At 38.6% G+C, this 16,395-nt stretch overlaps 1 protein-coding gene across 19 annotated transcripts in view; it reads left to right on the forward strand.

Annotated features, from left to right (window-relative positions):
- Nucleotides 1-16,395, forward strand: part of PTPRK (protein tyrosine phosphatase receptor type K) — a 412,999-nt gene that overhangs the window by 199,100 nt on the left and 197,504 nt on the right. For all 19 annotated transcript variants that reach the window (XM_078383369.1, XM_078383361.1, XM_072996885.2 and 16 more), the window contains exons 4-5: nt 9,351-9,432; nt 14,411-14,526. In XM_078383369.1, the coding sequence (XP_078239495.1) occupies nt 9,351-9,432; nt 14,411-14,526 (198 nt within the window). The remainder of the gene's footprint in view (nt 1-9,350; nt 9,433-14,410; nt 14,527-16,395) is intronic.

A 16,395-nucleotide genomic window follows, 5' to 3' on the forward strand; every position in this document is an offset into this window, starting at 1 on the left:
CTTCTGTGATCTTACCCCAGCCTGAAGCGACTCTATTTAGACTGCATCAGCTTGATCCGAAAGGTCCACTATAGTTACAGCCCTACATTGCAACACTAGCTCTAGAGAAAGCTAAACAGGATTTCCTCTAACCACACTTTGAACTCATGTTTTCGGCTGGCTTTCTAATCAAGAATTTCAGAAAATCTAGGCGTTAGTCACATCATATTCATTATTTTGAAAGACACTTAATAGGCAATTGTTTTAAAAAGAGGCTAGTGTCACTTGTTAAATAATCATGCGTCTTCAATCTTGTAACATTTCTAATACTGATTCTAAAACATGCTATATTGTTAAATGGAAGGTACTTTGTTGATTTTTGTATCCCTTTATGGTACTTTAGCAATAGACGGCTCCCTTAATTCCTATTAAGGCTTTCATTTGAAAAGAGAGATGCTGATAATTTTATCGATTCCCTGTTAGCTTGTCTGAATTGTTTTCCAACTTTGCTAATTTATTACAATGTATTCCTTACCCAAATCATTTGCCAAGCATTTTATGGAAGACCCATTTTGTTCAAACAAAATGGTGGGAGAGTGCATTGATTGTGATGAAACGGTACAATACACTTGTGTAATTTGTTGCTAAGTTTGCACTCATGTTTGAAAGGTAAATGTTGACATGGCAAGCTCCCTCAGTTGATTATCATTTGATAAAATGTAACTGGGGAACATTTTCTTACCAACGCATTAAGAGGAATACTGACTTACGAAGGGACGGGCATTTAATTCCATTTGAACCTCTCAGGAGAAATGTCGGTGTTTCTTAACTAGCAAATCTTTAAGAGAGTTGATTACAAATTTTACACCAAAGTATTTGATTTACTGTTGTTGGGTTTTTTAAAAATTCTCTGGGGCTTTGTCAGCAGAAAACTCTGCCTCACAGCATTACTTAAGCATTCAGATGGAAGTAATTATATTTTCATGGTTTCTAAATTAGCTAAGCAAAAATTATCTGGAAGTTTCACATGGGAGGTCCATTTCATTATGTCAACAAAAATGTTGTGAGATGGGTGAAAAATGCATGTTAAGACATCCCTTCTAATCTTGCTCATTCAGGAAGGAACTCTTGCTGCCTAAATGTGTATGTAGTGCAAGTATTTTCTACCTATATATTTCTCAAAAAGCATTTGTCTGTATGTATTTAGGAGCAAGAAACCATCCTTTATGTCACTATGGATACCAAGACTGGTCTACCCATTTATTTTAGCCTCCAATATTTAATTATATCTGTCAACAGTGATTTTTATCATTGCTTTTACAGTATTGCTGGCTGGCTAGCTCAGTGAATTTGATAGCTGGCTTCAGACCAGGTTTTCAGGATTTGATTTTCCACTGGAGAAAGACCACATCAGATGCAGGTGATTAGGTTTTACAGTCTTGGAACTGTGTTTAATGCTGCACCCTTTCTAAAAGTGTGGCTTTTCCCACATTTTGTCCAGAAACTGGAAATATGCAGAAGTGCTTCCCTTTGAAAAGGGCCTCTTACTGCCTAAAGCAAGGCTTAGCACATTACTGTAGAGCAGTGGTTCCCAACCTTGGGGTAACACAGGTGTTCTTGGACTGCAACTCTCAGAAATCCCAGGCAGCACAGCTGAGGGTGAAGGCTTCTGGGAACTGCAGTCCAAAAGCACCCTGGTTATCCACGGTTAGGAACTACTGTTTTGGAGGGTTCATTTTCCCCCCGTCTCCTCCCCCATTCAAATTTGGCAGGGAAATCTAGAAGGATCAGGGTGTGATACCCACTCACATTAGAGATTGTGCTTGTAGTTTTAAATTTAGTCACGTGTTGCCTTCTGTTTACCCTGAACAGTGGCTTATGAATCTTTTAAATACATATATCCTAATATTCGATGGAATTGGAGTCAACATGGCAGCTGTCTTGTCTTGGGGCTCCTCCATTCATAGCACCTACTTCCTTGATTTGCCTGCTGCTGAGGAAGAGACAAAAGTAGGTGCTGTCGCATTAAGATATCAGCTGAAATCTTATTGTCAATTTACACTTCCATAAAAGAAATTATGTAAATCATGATGGTGGATTGCTGTTCATTACCTATAAGGCCCTAAACGGTTTGGGACATCGATACTTGGCAGAAGGCCTGCTCCCACCAAGATCTACCCGGATCACCCGCACGAGCCAGGAGGTGAGATTGAGGAGCCTGACGCCGAGGGAGGCCCGGAAGGAAAAGACACGAAACTGGGCCTTCTCGGCGGTAGCTCCTCGACTCTGGAACAACCTCCCTCCAGAGATTCGCAAGGCCCCTACGCTGGGTACATTTAAAACCCAACTAAAAACATGGATGTACATCCAGGCCTTCCCTCCTGCCAGTACTTAACTCTTTTTCCTTTGCTATCTATCATATATTATATTTTGCACTGTTTTTATTATTGATTATGTCAATGGCTTTGTATTTTTAATGAGTATATGTCTGTTGGTAGCTGCCCAGAGTGGTAGAATATACCAGATGGGCGGGATATAAATAAAATAAAATAAAATAAAATAAAATAAACTAACTAACTAACTAACTAACTAACTAACTAACTAACTAACTAACTAACTAACTAACTAACTAACTAACTAACTAACTAACTAACTAACTAACTAACTAACTAACCAGGTGCTTGCTGTTTTCCTGGGCAGATGCTGACTCACAAAATCATGAATGCAGTCAGCACCTGGTTAATGAGTGTCAGTTTGCTCCCAAGACTAAGCAGTTCCCTTTACATAAGTAATTTGTCAAAATGATTCTGGCCTTTTTCTGCATGTGTAAGGAAGAAATATTTCTTGACTTGGAAAGGTAAGTGTTAAGTCAACATTTTAAGAAGAAAAATTAATCCAAAAAAACCCATGCACACATTTGTTTGTTTGTTTGTTTGTTTATAATAAAATGATTAGCAATAAAATGTTTTTAAAAACATTTTAAAAAACATTTTATGCTAACAAAATTATTATTTTAAGCAGAAACAATGAAGTATTGGTTTTATTAATATTTTCTGAGTAACTATTACGCTTCTTTTACAGCCTACATTAGAACTGTAATTTTTTTCAGAAGCTACTCATAAGTGTCAAACTCACACTGGCTTCAGCAGCATATTTACTAAAATTAGAATGACCATTAATGGAACGTTCAAATAACTGTTTTTTTCTCCATTTCTTCACTGAGAAGCATGATTACTTCAAAAAGGTGTTTTTTGCAGGTTTACCTATTTTCTTTGCACCTCAACAGCATCAAATGTCCAGCAAAATTTAAATAAAATATATAATAGCAATATACAGAGTGCATTGAGTATTTTGTTTGTTATTCTACGGAACTGAGGAATGATCCTAAAGAGTGTCTAGTTCTCTGAGGGATTTAATGTCAGTGGACCATCCATTGCCCTGATATTTATCCAACTGCAGAACTAAAGCATTCTGTGTGTGTCTCTTTGATGTGCTGAATATAACAGGGAGGGAATTTAGGAAATGCTATCCCTCATCTGGACATTCCTCAAACTTTTTAAAGTTTAACTTCTATTCTTAATAATTTGACCAGTCATCTAGATATATTCTTTGAACTGCAAAAACTAGGTTAGATGGATCAGGATTTCAAATAAGTGACATGAGGAGAAAGCAGCATGAAGGGTAAAACTCATTTTATATCCCAAGCCAAGGAATAGGGTTGCTTCCATATTGACATGTTGGCAGCCCCTTCTGTATTCAGTCCCTTTAGCACCGTTTTTGACACCAGCCATTAGAACTGACCTACATGTGAGCTCAAAGTTTCGGGTAATTAAACGAGCAAGAACCCATCTTTCCTGTAGCTGAACAGAAAAAGATGATTTGCCAGATGAACGATCTGCTGAAATAAGGACAATTAGATCTTGGACAGCTGTGGAATCTGCCTTGCTGCTCAACTTAATGATCTATGCCAGAGCCTGGCAGGGCGAATCAAATCTGTGTTGGAGCAAAGACTTTTTGTTTTAGTTCGAGCAATGTATTCTTTCCATGTGCAGGTCTGCATTCAAGGAAATACGGCATGATTTTTATCAGAGCTAAGAAAAGTTACTTTTTTTTTTTTTGAACAGCAATCTACAGAATCCTTCCAATAAATATGGAACTAGGACTAGGTTTGTGTCTAAATAAGGGCACACAGATGGATGCCCGATTCACTCCGTGCCTTTTTCGATGCACTCTAACTTGGTCCTTGTCTGGGTGCATGCTGCTGTTTGCATGTTTCCATATCTCTGGGGAAAACTTCATTCATGCAAATGAAGAACTGCAGACAGGCAGCATAGGACTTGAGGTGCAAAGTTTCACAGCACAGATTTTTTCCCCCCTGGAGGAATAATTTGCTCACTTCCTGCTCACAGCAGTGGTGGTGGAGGGACGGAGATGAGAAGTAGGAAGCAGCTGTTTTGGCAGTGACACCATCGGGACTGAAGCAAAGAAGCTGGACCCTAACATTCTAAAGTGATCTACTTGGAATCTCTGCCAGCACGCAGGCATTCCTCTCCACATGCATACACTGGCATTACTAAATAGGATTTTAAATGGAGTGGGGTTAAATTGATAAGGCAAAGCCCAGGTAATATGATACACTGGAAGTCCTTCATTTTGCACTGCAGCTAAAAAAAAGTGGTCTGTGGATGCTATGGCTTGATAATCTCATTCAGAGGTGCTTAGTGGTTGCAGTCTGTAGGATAGTTCTTGGACTTTGTGGGGTATGTGAAGCCAACAGCGTTTTCCTTTGGCACTGCATAAGCATCTTCCTCACTAAGTGTTATTAATTCCTATTTTAATTTAACCCTGCAAAATGCCAGATTTAGCATGAGATTGTGGAGGGTGCTGTTCTCTCCCCCCCCCCCCCCGCCAGTGCCTGGGACTCTTTGCTCAATCAAATGATAGCTCATAAATGCATAGATAGTCTTGATTTGGGTCTGTATTTACCTATGTCTCTAATGTCATCAAACTAGATATTTATATAAAGGTATTCTTATATTAGCAAATGTTTTATTTCATTCTTAATTATTGTTCATGTGGAATTTGCCAGAGCTGCCACACATTGTGTTGATATTTTTATTGGTCTGTCTGGGGTATCATAAGTTCCCTCCTCTTCCTAAGCCCAGGCCAGATAAAAAAAGGCAAAGCAGACCGTAGTTTGGAGACCCTTGCTATAGACCATAGCAGAAGAAGGTCAGGCTTTGCTTATCTAAGACTTTGTGTTACAGTGAACACTGCTTAACAGTTGCAGCAGCTGATCCCATCTATGTTGGTGGAATTTATTCTTGCTCCATCAGCATCGAATCTCATTCTTTGTGATTTAATATCTCCTTCCTTCCTTCCTTCCTTCCTTCCTTCCTTCCTTCCTTCCTTCCTTCCTTCCTTCCTTCCTTCCTTCCTTCCTTCCTTCCTTCCTTCCTATTTGCTTACTCTGAATGGCATGTTCCATTTTAATATCCCTTTGCACATTTTGGAGATACCTTCTTGCAGATTGTAGTCCTTTTTGTTTGTTTGTTTGTTTCTACAACTCTGAAAATTTTGATATCTGTATATATGGACCACTTTTCTTCTCATCCTTAATTGATGATCCTGCTCTTTTTCCAGTCTCTCGGGGAAGCTTTCCTATTTTCCCACTACTGCTAAGTGAGCTTTGGGTGTGAATGAATTATAGGACTTCAAAATACCTTATTTTTTAAAAATCTCTTTGGCTTAAATTAGTATTGTAATTTATATTTAGAACAAGGTACCAGCAAGGAAGGGAAAGAGGTATTGCTTTAGCATGCTTATGATGTTAAACATGAAATACTGGATTGTGACAGTCAAAGCTTTTTGTAATCCAGAATACTTTGAGTTCTTTAAATGATCCTACGTGTGTAATTTTTTTTCAAATAAAACACCAAAATGGCAGTGCCGATTTGTAGATACGTTGAACAGTACTTCTCTTGTCATGATGTAATGACAGAACTGAAAGCGCTAATATTCTGTTGGTTTTTGTCAGTTAATGGATATCATTAATAATAAATGACTGTATGCCATCAAGTTAGTTCCGACTTGTCACGACCTTTTTCAGGGTTTTCTAAGTAGAGAGTACTCAGAAATGGTTTACCCTTCCCTTCTTCTGCTAATTGTATATGTGTCTGTTTATCTCTGTTTATCTATCATCTAGCTGGCTGGCTGGCTAGCTATCTGACTAGAGGGGATCACAGGTGGCTTGTGACTAGAGGAGGAGGTAGTCGCCTGAATATTTTTGGTTGAAGCCTGTAGCGGGCCACTCTGAAGCCTCTGTCAACTCAGGCCTCCCAGAGTGCTCACTACTCTTCTTCAAACTGCTGCCACCAACTTTATTCAGTAATCACAAAGGACAAGTGTTTCTTCTAAAACAAAATGTTGTTTATTGATTTGACAAAATAAAAAAGAGTGAATCACAGGTAGTAAATCAAGTTGTAAATCAAGTTTCTCATTTAATGTACCTCACACAGACTTTTCCCTCACTTACTATCTCTCACAAATCTATCTCACTCTCTCAACCAATTTCTCTCATCTCCCAAACTCTCTAAAACCTCCTTCCCTCACACATCACACACACACCTTATATAATCCAGCTCCTCCCCCTTCTGCACCACCCTCCGTCCTCTCATTGGCTGATGTTCCCCTGCCCAGCTGTGACGGACAGGTGAGAGCAGAGCTGTTATGTTACAAAGCGCCTCTCCTTTCTTCTTGGACCACATATGGTCCTTTTTGTTTAACTGAGAAAGCCCACATTTGAACAGATCCAGTTCTGGAGAATTTTAATCTTGCATATTTTATGTTGCCCATTAGCAGTCAGCAGCTAAAAATATTCCCTGCACATAGATTTAGAGTAAACCTAGTGTGTGTGTGTACATATACAGTCAGCAGAATAATGAACTTTTATAACTGGGGAAAAAAAAGGGAAATATTTAATCATCCAGATCAGCACTGCTTGGCTTGAAAAACGATCCATAAGTTCCTCCCCCTCCTTTTTTTCTGTGCATCAGAATAATCGTAATATTAGATGAGAAATCCATTGTTTCCTTTTAGATTCACTACCCTCCTGCAAATGGCTGTAGTTGGTCATCCCTGGAGTACAGCAAGGTTGTATTTGTTTTCTCTAGGTAGCAAAATATGTTGAAGCACATTGATAACTTGTAAGGGAGATTTGCATCCCTCCCTTGCATCAAATAGAGGCCATGCACACATGGAGGAGGGTAAGGGAGCAGCATTTACAAGCAGATATGGTTGCTTAAATACTGAGCCATAATGCTAAATTTTGAAGCAAGGTTGATTATTCCATCTATTAAGGTCTTGTTTTGAAAACTCTATGTGACTTTTTTTTATTTGTAAGCATTGCTCATTTGACCTTGTTTCTATTTTGTAAATATCTATTGATAGAGAAGAAAACTATTGTTTTTGATAAGACAAGAATTAATGACAAGAACTACATGCAACCCAGATCCTCTGTAGAAGAGGCACTTTACAATCTCTGTTCCTTTGGAAAAGAAAATGTGCACATTTTAACACACATACTCCTCACTCTCATCCCCCCCCCCCAATTTGTCTCTCAGCATTGCACTCCTCAAAAGACAAGCATGTCCATCAACTGACTTTTTAATTGATAGCCATTATTGCTATGTATTAACAATTTCTATTAATTGAGGAGAACCATGGAAAACACACCACTACAAAATCTGTGTTTCTGATATATTCTAAATATAATGTGTTGCATCAAAACTATGTTTAGCGCAAATACTGATCATGAAATTCTCTTCTTCAAAGACAGGGGGAATTGATTTCTACCATTTCCCCCATTTACTATGTGTTATTATAATTAGGGCATTATTCTGCCCCCCCCCCCCCGCCATACTCTCTTGATTCCAATTCTCTGGAGCTCTGGAGACATTTCAGGGGCAGGTAGGCACATTTTGCCAAGCCCTGTCATCAGCAGGAGAAATAGGTTGAGAAAATGTATCCAAGGCTTTCTCAAAAGCCTGGTACAGGTCTTTATGGGATAGTCAGGTGTCAGAAAAGGAAGAATAAGATGCTTCTGTCAAACCACGTTATGTTTCTGAGCGATATCCGTACAGAAGATATGCAAGTGGTGAGACAAGCACCCAGATACAAGATCCATATTGATACAGTATCAGAACTGAATCTATAGCTGAAGTAACATCTGCAATGTAGAAAAGCACATTGCAATATTTGTCAAAGATCATGTCTCTGTGCTTGCATGTATACAAATATTTGTTCATTTAATTTGACCTGTTACTGTACCCATAGTTTTCTTTGCTGGTTCAGTAACCTTTACATCTGTATATTAATGTTTCAATTCTATAGTTGTCAAACTTCCCAAAAAAATTGTTCTGCCATGTGTTGTATTTTCTAGTATTTCTCTGAGTGCCACCTGGGCTGTGTGTGTGTGTGTGTGTGTGTGTGTGTGTGTGTGTGTGTGTGTGTGTGTGTGTGTGTGTGTGTGTGTGTGTGTGTGTGTGTGTGTGTGTGTGTAAATGTTTGCACATGGCATCTGACTCCTGTGCACAAACTCTAGGCCTACCACTAACTGTTTGAAAGACGTTTGAGGTGCAGTGGAATGGCATGAGGTGGAGAGAGAGACAGAGTCCCATCCTTGATCCCAGTGAAAATGCTCATCACTGGTTATTTTGGTGAATGATGTGGTCCAGTAACATTAGGACATTGTCCCTGTTGCAGAGTCTTTTCCTTTAAGCTGGTATTTATATATTTAAAGTAAAGCCTCCTTTCAAATAAAGCCCAGTGTTCAAACAAGCATTTATCCCTTTACAGCGCAGTGCTATTCCTTTGCTGCCATAGTTGAGCTGGATTTGGTGGTAGCATCAGAGGGGAGATGTTCCAGAAGCCATCAATATTCCCTTCATGACATTATTACCTCTTGCTGAATAAAAATAAGGCGTAAAGACAACCTACACACACATTAACCTTCTACTTCCAGTTTGACTCCCACCCTGAATTGCTGAGGCAAAAAATGTGGAGGACATGATACTTTGATGGGAAAAAGCCGGAGCTTTTTTTTTTTTTTTGGACCCATTTTTTAAAAAAAATGGTGCATTTGATCCAAACATGCTTTGTATAATGGGCCTGGGAGAGAGAGAGATCATAGACAGTGAAATGAGATGAATTAGAAACTGATATTTTGTATCAGTAAAGAACTGCTGTGAACCTGTTGATAAAATTTGGTAGAAAGTTTTGTTCTAACAAAAAAGTTATATATCAAAAACCAGCATTGATGGAATTGCAGTTGTAGTGAAGGTTGTAAACACTGTTTGTCTCTCTTTTGACAGGTAATATTTGAGGCTGAAGTATCTGATGGAAGAAATGGCTACATTGCCATTGATGACATCCAGGTTCTGAGTTACCCTTGTGGTAAGTAGTGATTAAGAGTCACGCTTTTTGCTATCTTTTTCAAGACATGCTCAATATTGTCTGACAGCTGTTTTCATCATCCAGCCATTAATGTCCTCCCCCACTACTTCTCTCTGGTTTTTTATTTTCTATTTTCTAATAAGAAGAAAGTGACAGGGCTGAAGGAGTGAATTAATTTTATTTCAGTATCATTACTTAAGTAGCCTAATCCAATATTTCTTTCATCCTTCAGAAGCGTGTAGCTTACAGATGATTTGAATATTCACTGTTTTTATTATTGGTGGGATGTCTAGCTTATCTTCTCCCTAACATTTAGGGAAGGGAAGAACATTAAAATTAACATTTTGAGAAACCTAATAGTGGAGCCTGGAACTAAAATTACTTTGCTGCTGCTTTATTCTGGTTCTTTTATTTTTATATACAGGATATATGTATGAGTGGGTGATACTAGACCACTTAAAATCGAACAAATCACAAGCTTTTGTGGAGGAACCCTGTTACATACAGCACTGATGGTACCTGTCTGTCATGGGTTTGGAGGGAAAGTTCCATCCTATGGGGAGTGGAAGGCGGGACATCAGGGGGAGGAGCTGTACTGTATATATATACTTGGAGCTTGTGTGGAGAGTGAGGAGTGGGAGTCTGTGTGTCAGACTGAGTACAACTGTGTGTCAGTTAGTACCTACCTGATAGGTTCAGGTTTCTTTATAGGTAGCCAGAACTGATAGGTTCAGGGTCTGTGCTTTACTTTAAAGTGTTCTGTGTGAACCAAACTGTTGTATGTATGATTGAGACTAAGCCACGTTACAGTATCTTATTTACCTGATCTTTTTATTTACCCTGTTTGTCTTTTCAATAAACCTTGTTCTTTTGTTTGTTAAAATCCATTCCTGGTCTGTGTGACTTCTTATAGGGAATGGTTGGTGGCAACATAATTAAAGTGTGGCATATTCCAGTAGGTCTGGGGATGTCACAAACCCCACTTCATCAGGCAGAGCACAACCCCTTCATTGATAGTCCAGAAAAATTGTAGTCAGGAGACCAAAAATTGATGGTGCATGTCTGTGAGAAGTGATTTCAGTTCTCTCGAGGCTGTGGTTTCAAGCAGCCTTGCAGCATGGTTTGGAATTTTCATACCCCACTCTTAAGAGTATATATTTTTAATTGCACTTTAATTATTTTGCCCTTTTATTTTGCCTTTTTATTGTATTTTAAATGTTGTAAGCCGCCCAGAGACCTTCAGGTAGTGTGGGCTGCATATAAGTTAAAAAGTTAAATAAATAAATAAATAAATAAATAAATAAATAAAATCACCAAATGGTGATTTCTCTTAAATGATCTTAATACTTAAGAGAGATCACTTCTCACAGACATGTATCACCTATTTTGGACTCTTGTCTACAATTTTTTGCACTATCCATGGAGGGGTTGTGGTCAGCCTGGGAAAGTGGAGTTTTCTCTACAAAAGCTTTGCAATGTGTTTGATTGTTAGTGGTCCAATAACAGGTATCACCCACTCTTACATTTGTGTAATCTTGGGAACTACGCAGCCTATTCCCTGTTCTTTCTTTCTGTATCTATATACAGTTTAAAACATTTGATAAACAAATCATATGAGAAAATAGTTATCTTGGACTGTTACTCCTGGAACATCCTAACATAACTGGACTATGCTCGATGGCGTATTCTGAGAGCCATCGTCCAGAAAAGCTGATGTTGCTGTCAATCACAACAGAGGGTAGTTGGCAGCAGAAATACAACACCAATGCCATGTTCAAGTAAAAATCCAAAAAATAAATGTATTGGTTTTTTAAAAAAAATTAATGAGTACCCATTAAATATTTTCAGATTGTTCGTGTATAGATAAGAAGCACAGTATTAAACAGTAAGATTAGGCTAATAATACAATAGCAAGATTAGGCTAATAATACAATAATAAAACAGTAGTGGCAGTATGGCAAACAACTGAGTGTTAAAAGTTGGCAATTTATTTTTATTTTTAAAAATTATCCTTGATGTTTAAAATGGAGCAATGGAGGCACCAGGCTATTCCTTTTGGGAAGGGAATTCCAGAAGTGAAGCACCAAAAAAAAATAAATCTCTCTAATTGTCACGTGATGTGCCTGTAGATGGCAAGGGCTCCTGGAGGAAAGACTGGATAGGCAAATTGATAGGAGGGTAAAACCCAGGCCATATAGAACTTGAGAGTTAAGCACCAATGCTTTGAACTGTACTTAGATTTGGACTGGGATTCCCAGAATTTCTTCAAGTCCTATAGAGATGTTTTCTTGGTTACCTTCACCAATTTAATAGCCTAGTGATCATATTTTCAGTCCTATAGTTCCTGGGAGGTTTTTATGGGGAACACACTTTTAGCCAAGTATGTTTGATGATGCAAAACAATAATACTCCCAGAATAATTTGTAAAAAGGAAGTTAAGAGATGGGGCAGCAACCAGCATTCAGATTTGGGTTTTGTAATAAGCAAAGGAATATTAAGGCTTATGAATAAAGACCCAGAAACTATAGTTCCACCACATGATAAGAAAAACAAAACAAAACAAAACAAAACAGATTAGATTGTTACAGTTGATCATTCAAGGCTATATAAATGGGAAATGGGCTAGTTGGAGAAACATTCATTGGGTGAAAAAAAATGCAGCCATAGAATTATATTGCTGGAAAGGACCCAAAGCCCAAATCAGGAAGTCCATAGATAAAACATGTCTGACAGATGTCCATCCAATTTATATTTCAACATCTCAAGAGAAGAAGACTCTTAGTAATTGCTGTATTCTTTTCTGAGGGTTCGCAGATTCAGTGTTTAGCATACTTGGATGCAATTCGTCTGGCCCTGTAGACTTAAATTCATCTGAAGTAGTTAGGAGTTCCAGTGCCTTCTTTTTACCTGCCTTAGTAGCAACCCCCTCACAGTCTCTTTTATTTGATTTGTGTTTGGTTGAACCCTGTATTTCCTTTGGATGTTCTACATTTTGTCTGCATCCGATAGCATTTCTTCATTCTTTAACTCCAGCAGAACTTCTGTTTTTTTCCCTCTTGCTCTGATCATCCTTGAAAACACCTTTGTTTGTTACTTTTAGCTTCTTTTGCAAGGCTGATCTTATTCAGAGCTGGATTTCTCTCCATAAATAATACCAGCTGTTTCTTCTTTTTCTTGGTGGTTTGCCCTTTTTTCTGTTTCCTAAACATCCCCATTTTAAATCTCAGTTCACTAATCATCACACACCTAAGGGCCCCTTATACATGCACCCTGTATTCTCTAGATGCCTGTCAGTTTGCTTTCTTGTAAGAGCTGTTTGGAAATGTCCCTTCAGGATCTCACTTCCAAGAAACATCCATCCATGGTGAAGGCTCATCTCCTTCAGCATATCTGACTGTACAATCTTACCTACAGTTCCCTAAGTTTCTTGAAATCAGTCCTGAAGGCTAGAATGTGTGTTGTATTGCCCCTACTTTTCTCTTTCGGGGGAAAATGTCAGGCGGGCCCACAGACTTCTGTCAAAAGCTCTACTCATTTCACTTTGTTTAACAGTTCTTTCAAACTAAGGAGGACCAGGTCAAGCTTATTCCTGTGTTGCTTTTTCCACCTTCTTGAAGATGAAGTTGTCAGCAAGGCAATTGTATAATTTGTTGGCCCTTACCTTATCCACCCATTTACATTTCCAGACGGAGACCAGTGCCCCTGATTTCTCCCACTACCACCATATCTCTCTTCTTTGAGTGTTTCATATACTGATCTAGACAAAGATGCTTTGCATTCATTGCAGCGCTGCTCTTTAGAGCTGCCACATCCAGGTGAACTATGCTTTCCAGTCTCTGGTAGTAGAGGACAAAAAAAGAAGAATGATGGGTAGTAACTGCAGACTTCATGTGATCCAGCAACCCCACCTTCCATCTAATGAGGCATGTATGGCTCAAAAAACTGGCATCTCAAAAGCTTCTCTGCTCATGAGCTGAGTTTGATGGGCTCATGTAGCTGGCTCAAGCTTGACTCACTCTTTCATCCTTCTGAGGCCAATAAATTGAACATCCAGCTATCAGGGAGGGGGCTGCATTATGTAGTCTGCATAATTAAAGTTTGAACCATCCAGAGAATGGTTTAAGCACTAGGGGATGGTATATAAGCAGTACACATTGTATTATTTGGCTCTGGATCTGCTAAGATGACTGTAAATTTAGCTCCTCTAAGCAGCCCTCTGTTAGAGGACCCACAGGGCTGTACGCATGATCCTTCATCCTATGTGAGTCTTTTTTTTTTCCTGTCTTGCAGAATTCTTCAAAGCAAGTAGAATAGGGGTGAATGAATCTGCTGACCTTGTTAGGGCCAAAGTAAGCTACTTGATGCTTAGCCTATTCTCAGGTAATTTAGGAGTGTAATATGTGAGAACTATGTAGCGTAGATCTCTCTCGACTGCTGCCACCACCTTTTTCAACCCTAATATTTCGCACGGATGGTTTTCCACTGAGTTTTCCTTGAGGCCATGCAGTTAGTATGAAAAGGTTTGTCAGTGGGTCAAATGTTGCTGTATTTAGTGATGCAGGTGATGTTTACTGACAAGGAGGTCTAAATTGCACTGGATCGCATTATATGTTGCTAATTAAATCTGACTGTATATTCTTAAAGCAGTGATTCAACATAGTAATGGTTGGACACAAAATGTAATAGAAATTCACCCTAGAGTGAATTTTAAACTTACATTGAGTTTTACATGCTTGGTTTATTATAAATCACTTTTTATAATTCAGGTTTGACAAGCTTTAGCAGAGTAAGCGAGTAAGAAAATAAAGATCAGGACAGTTTTATTCCTCCTCCACAAGCTGCAGTGATTATTTTCTTTTGTGTAAAAATCAGTCTTATTCAAAAGTTGTGGGAAAATGCCTCTTTTGGGGGAAGGAGGCAGGCTTTCGTGTCTGTGAGCACTTTTTGTGAACTGCCTTGTTTTTTTCCACCTCTGCAGATAAATCTCCTCATTTCTTGAGGCTGGGGGATGTGGAGGTCAATGCTGGCCAAAATGCTACATTCCAGTGCATTGCTACAGGGAGGGATGCAGTGAATAACAAGTTATGGCTGCAGGTAAGACTAATTCACTGTCGTCCATTTGTGGGCTTATTTGTGGTACAAAAATAAAAAAAGGAAGATATTCTAGTTCTTTTGTTTTTATGTATAGCCTCCATAATTAACTTGTAAACCACCCAGAGAGTGCTTTAAGTGCTATGGAACACTATATAAGCAACACACTTTTTTAAAAATCTAGGACAAGAAAAGAAACTGAGAATGCTTACTATTTTGTCATGTCCCTTTGCCACAATCAAAATTTGTGTGCTGTTTCCAGGCAGACTGAGATAACCAGTCACCTTTAGGAGGCAGGTTCTTCCTCTGAGACACCTGGTCTGTAACTTTTCTTGAAGGACGAGGTGGTGGATGGGCCCAGGCGTGGCTAGTGTTGAAGAAAAGTGAAACTGTCACTTCATCTGACATGGAATCTTGTCTTTTGCCTCAGGCTTCCTTCCCAGATCATTAGTTTCCCACCACCCATATGTGGTATGGCAAACATGAAGTCCTACTTATTGCTGCAGAACAGGAAGGAGGATGGATGGAAGGACCACACAAAGGAAAACTGCAGAGTTTGAAAGCATTCTTGCTGATATTTTAGTGCTAATGTCACTTTTTCAAAAAGTGATTTGTCACTCAGTCGAAGCACACTTTTAACTTTTCAGTTTTGATTAGTTTTTAGAAATCGCTGATTTTTTTTAAAAAAAGAAGAAGTCCAAAATGCTCACAAATCTCCAGAATGAACTCTTAATCAATGTTTCTTCAAAGTACTGTTTAAGAGTTTGTTTTGGAGATAATGGGAGCATTTTGGACTTCTTCTTAAATAATCAGTGGTTTTTAAAAACTGATAAAAACTGAAGAGTTAAAATGTAAAGTTTAGATGTTACACTGAGAAACAGATCTCAACAGCAGACTGGCAGCAGTTTCATTGTTTTTCAAAGTAGTGGTGTTGTCCGTCGCATTCCCTCCTCCAATATGTTAGCAGTAATGTTAATCCTGAATCCAAATGGAGTCTGCAGCAAAGAAATAAGGAGAAGGTTGAGATTTGGAAGGGCAGCTATAAAGGAACTAGAAAAGAGTCTTAACTGTAAGGATGTGTTGCTGGAGATCAAGACTAAAATCATCTGTTCTGTGGTAGTACACACTGCTGTGTATAGATGTGAAAGTTGAACAATGAATAAATCTGATAGGAAGAAGACTGGTTTACTTGAAATGAGGTCTTGCAGGTCACCATGGATTGTCAGAAAGACAAATAGATGGATTCAAGCTCAAATCAACCCTGAATGCTAAGTAGAAACCAAACTGAGGCTACTGTACATTGAAGGTACCAGCAGAAGACAAGACTCCCTGGAAAAGAGAATAATGCTAGGAAAAGTCAAACACAGTATCAAGAGAGGAAGATGTGACAATACATGGATTCACCCAGTAAAGGAAGCCGTGGTCTTGAGTTTGTAAGACCTCAGCAGGGCTGTAAGGCTGTAAGACCTTTTGGAAGTCAGTAATTCATAGGATCAGTATATGTCAGAAACAACTTGAGTGCTCATGAACGTTCAGAGTGCATAATATAAGTTTTACTTTCATGTGTGATAAAGTATACATGAGAAATGCATACCTGTATGTGAACAAAAGCTGTTTACTACAAAGGTGTCCTTGCAAAGTGAAATAATGTTATTTTTGTTTTTAATCATGTGATGTTGGTGTTATAGACTGTTGAGACCAGTCAGTTTACTCAGGTCTAAAGCTTAATTCCATAGCATTTATTTATTGCAGTTCTTTGCTGCTTTTCTCCTGACAGTGGGACTCAAGGCAGCTCAACGTAAGCTTGATTGGTTTATCTAAGAATATATTGTTAACTTTAGCAAGAAGTTGTAGATTCAAACAAATGCTGGG

Source organism: Pogona vitticeps, chromosome 1 (genome assembly GCF_051106095.1).
Source record: "Pogona vitticeps strain Pit_001003342236 chromosome 1, PviZW2.1, whole genome shotgun sequence".
In the NCBI taxonomy this organism is placed as follows: Eukaryota; Metazoa; Chordata; class Lepidosauria; order Squamata; family Agamidae; genus Pogona; species Pogona vitticeps.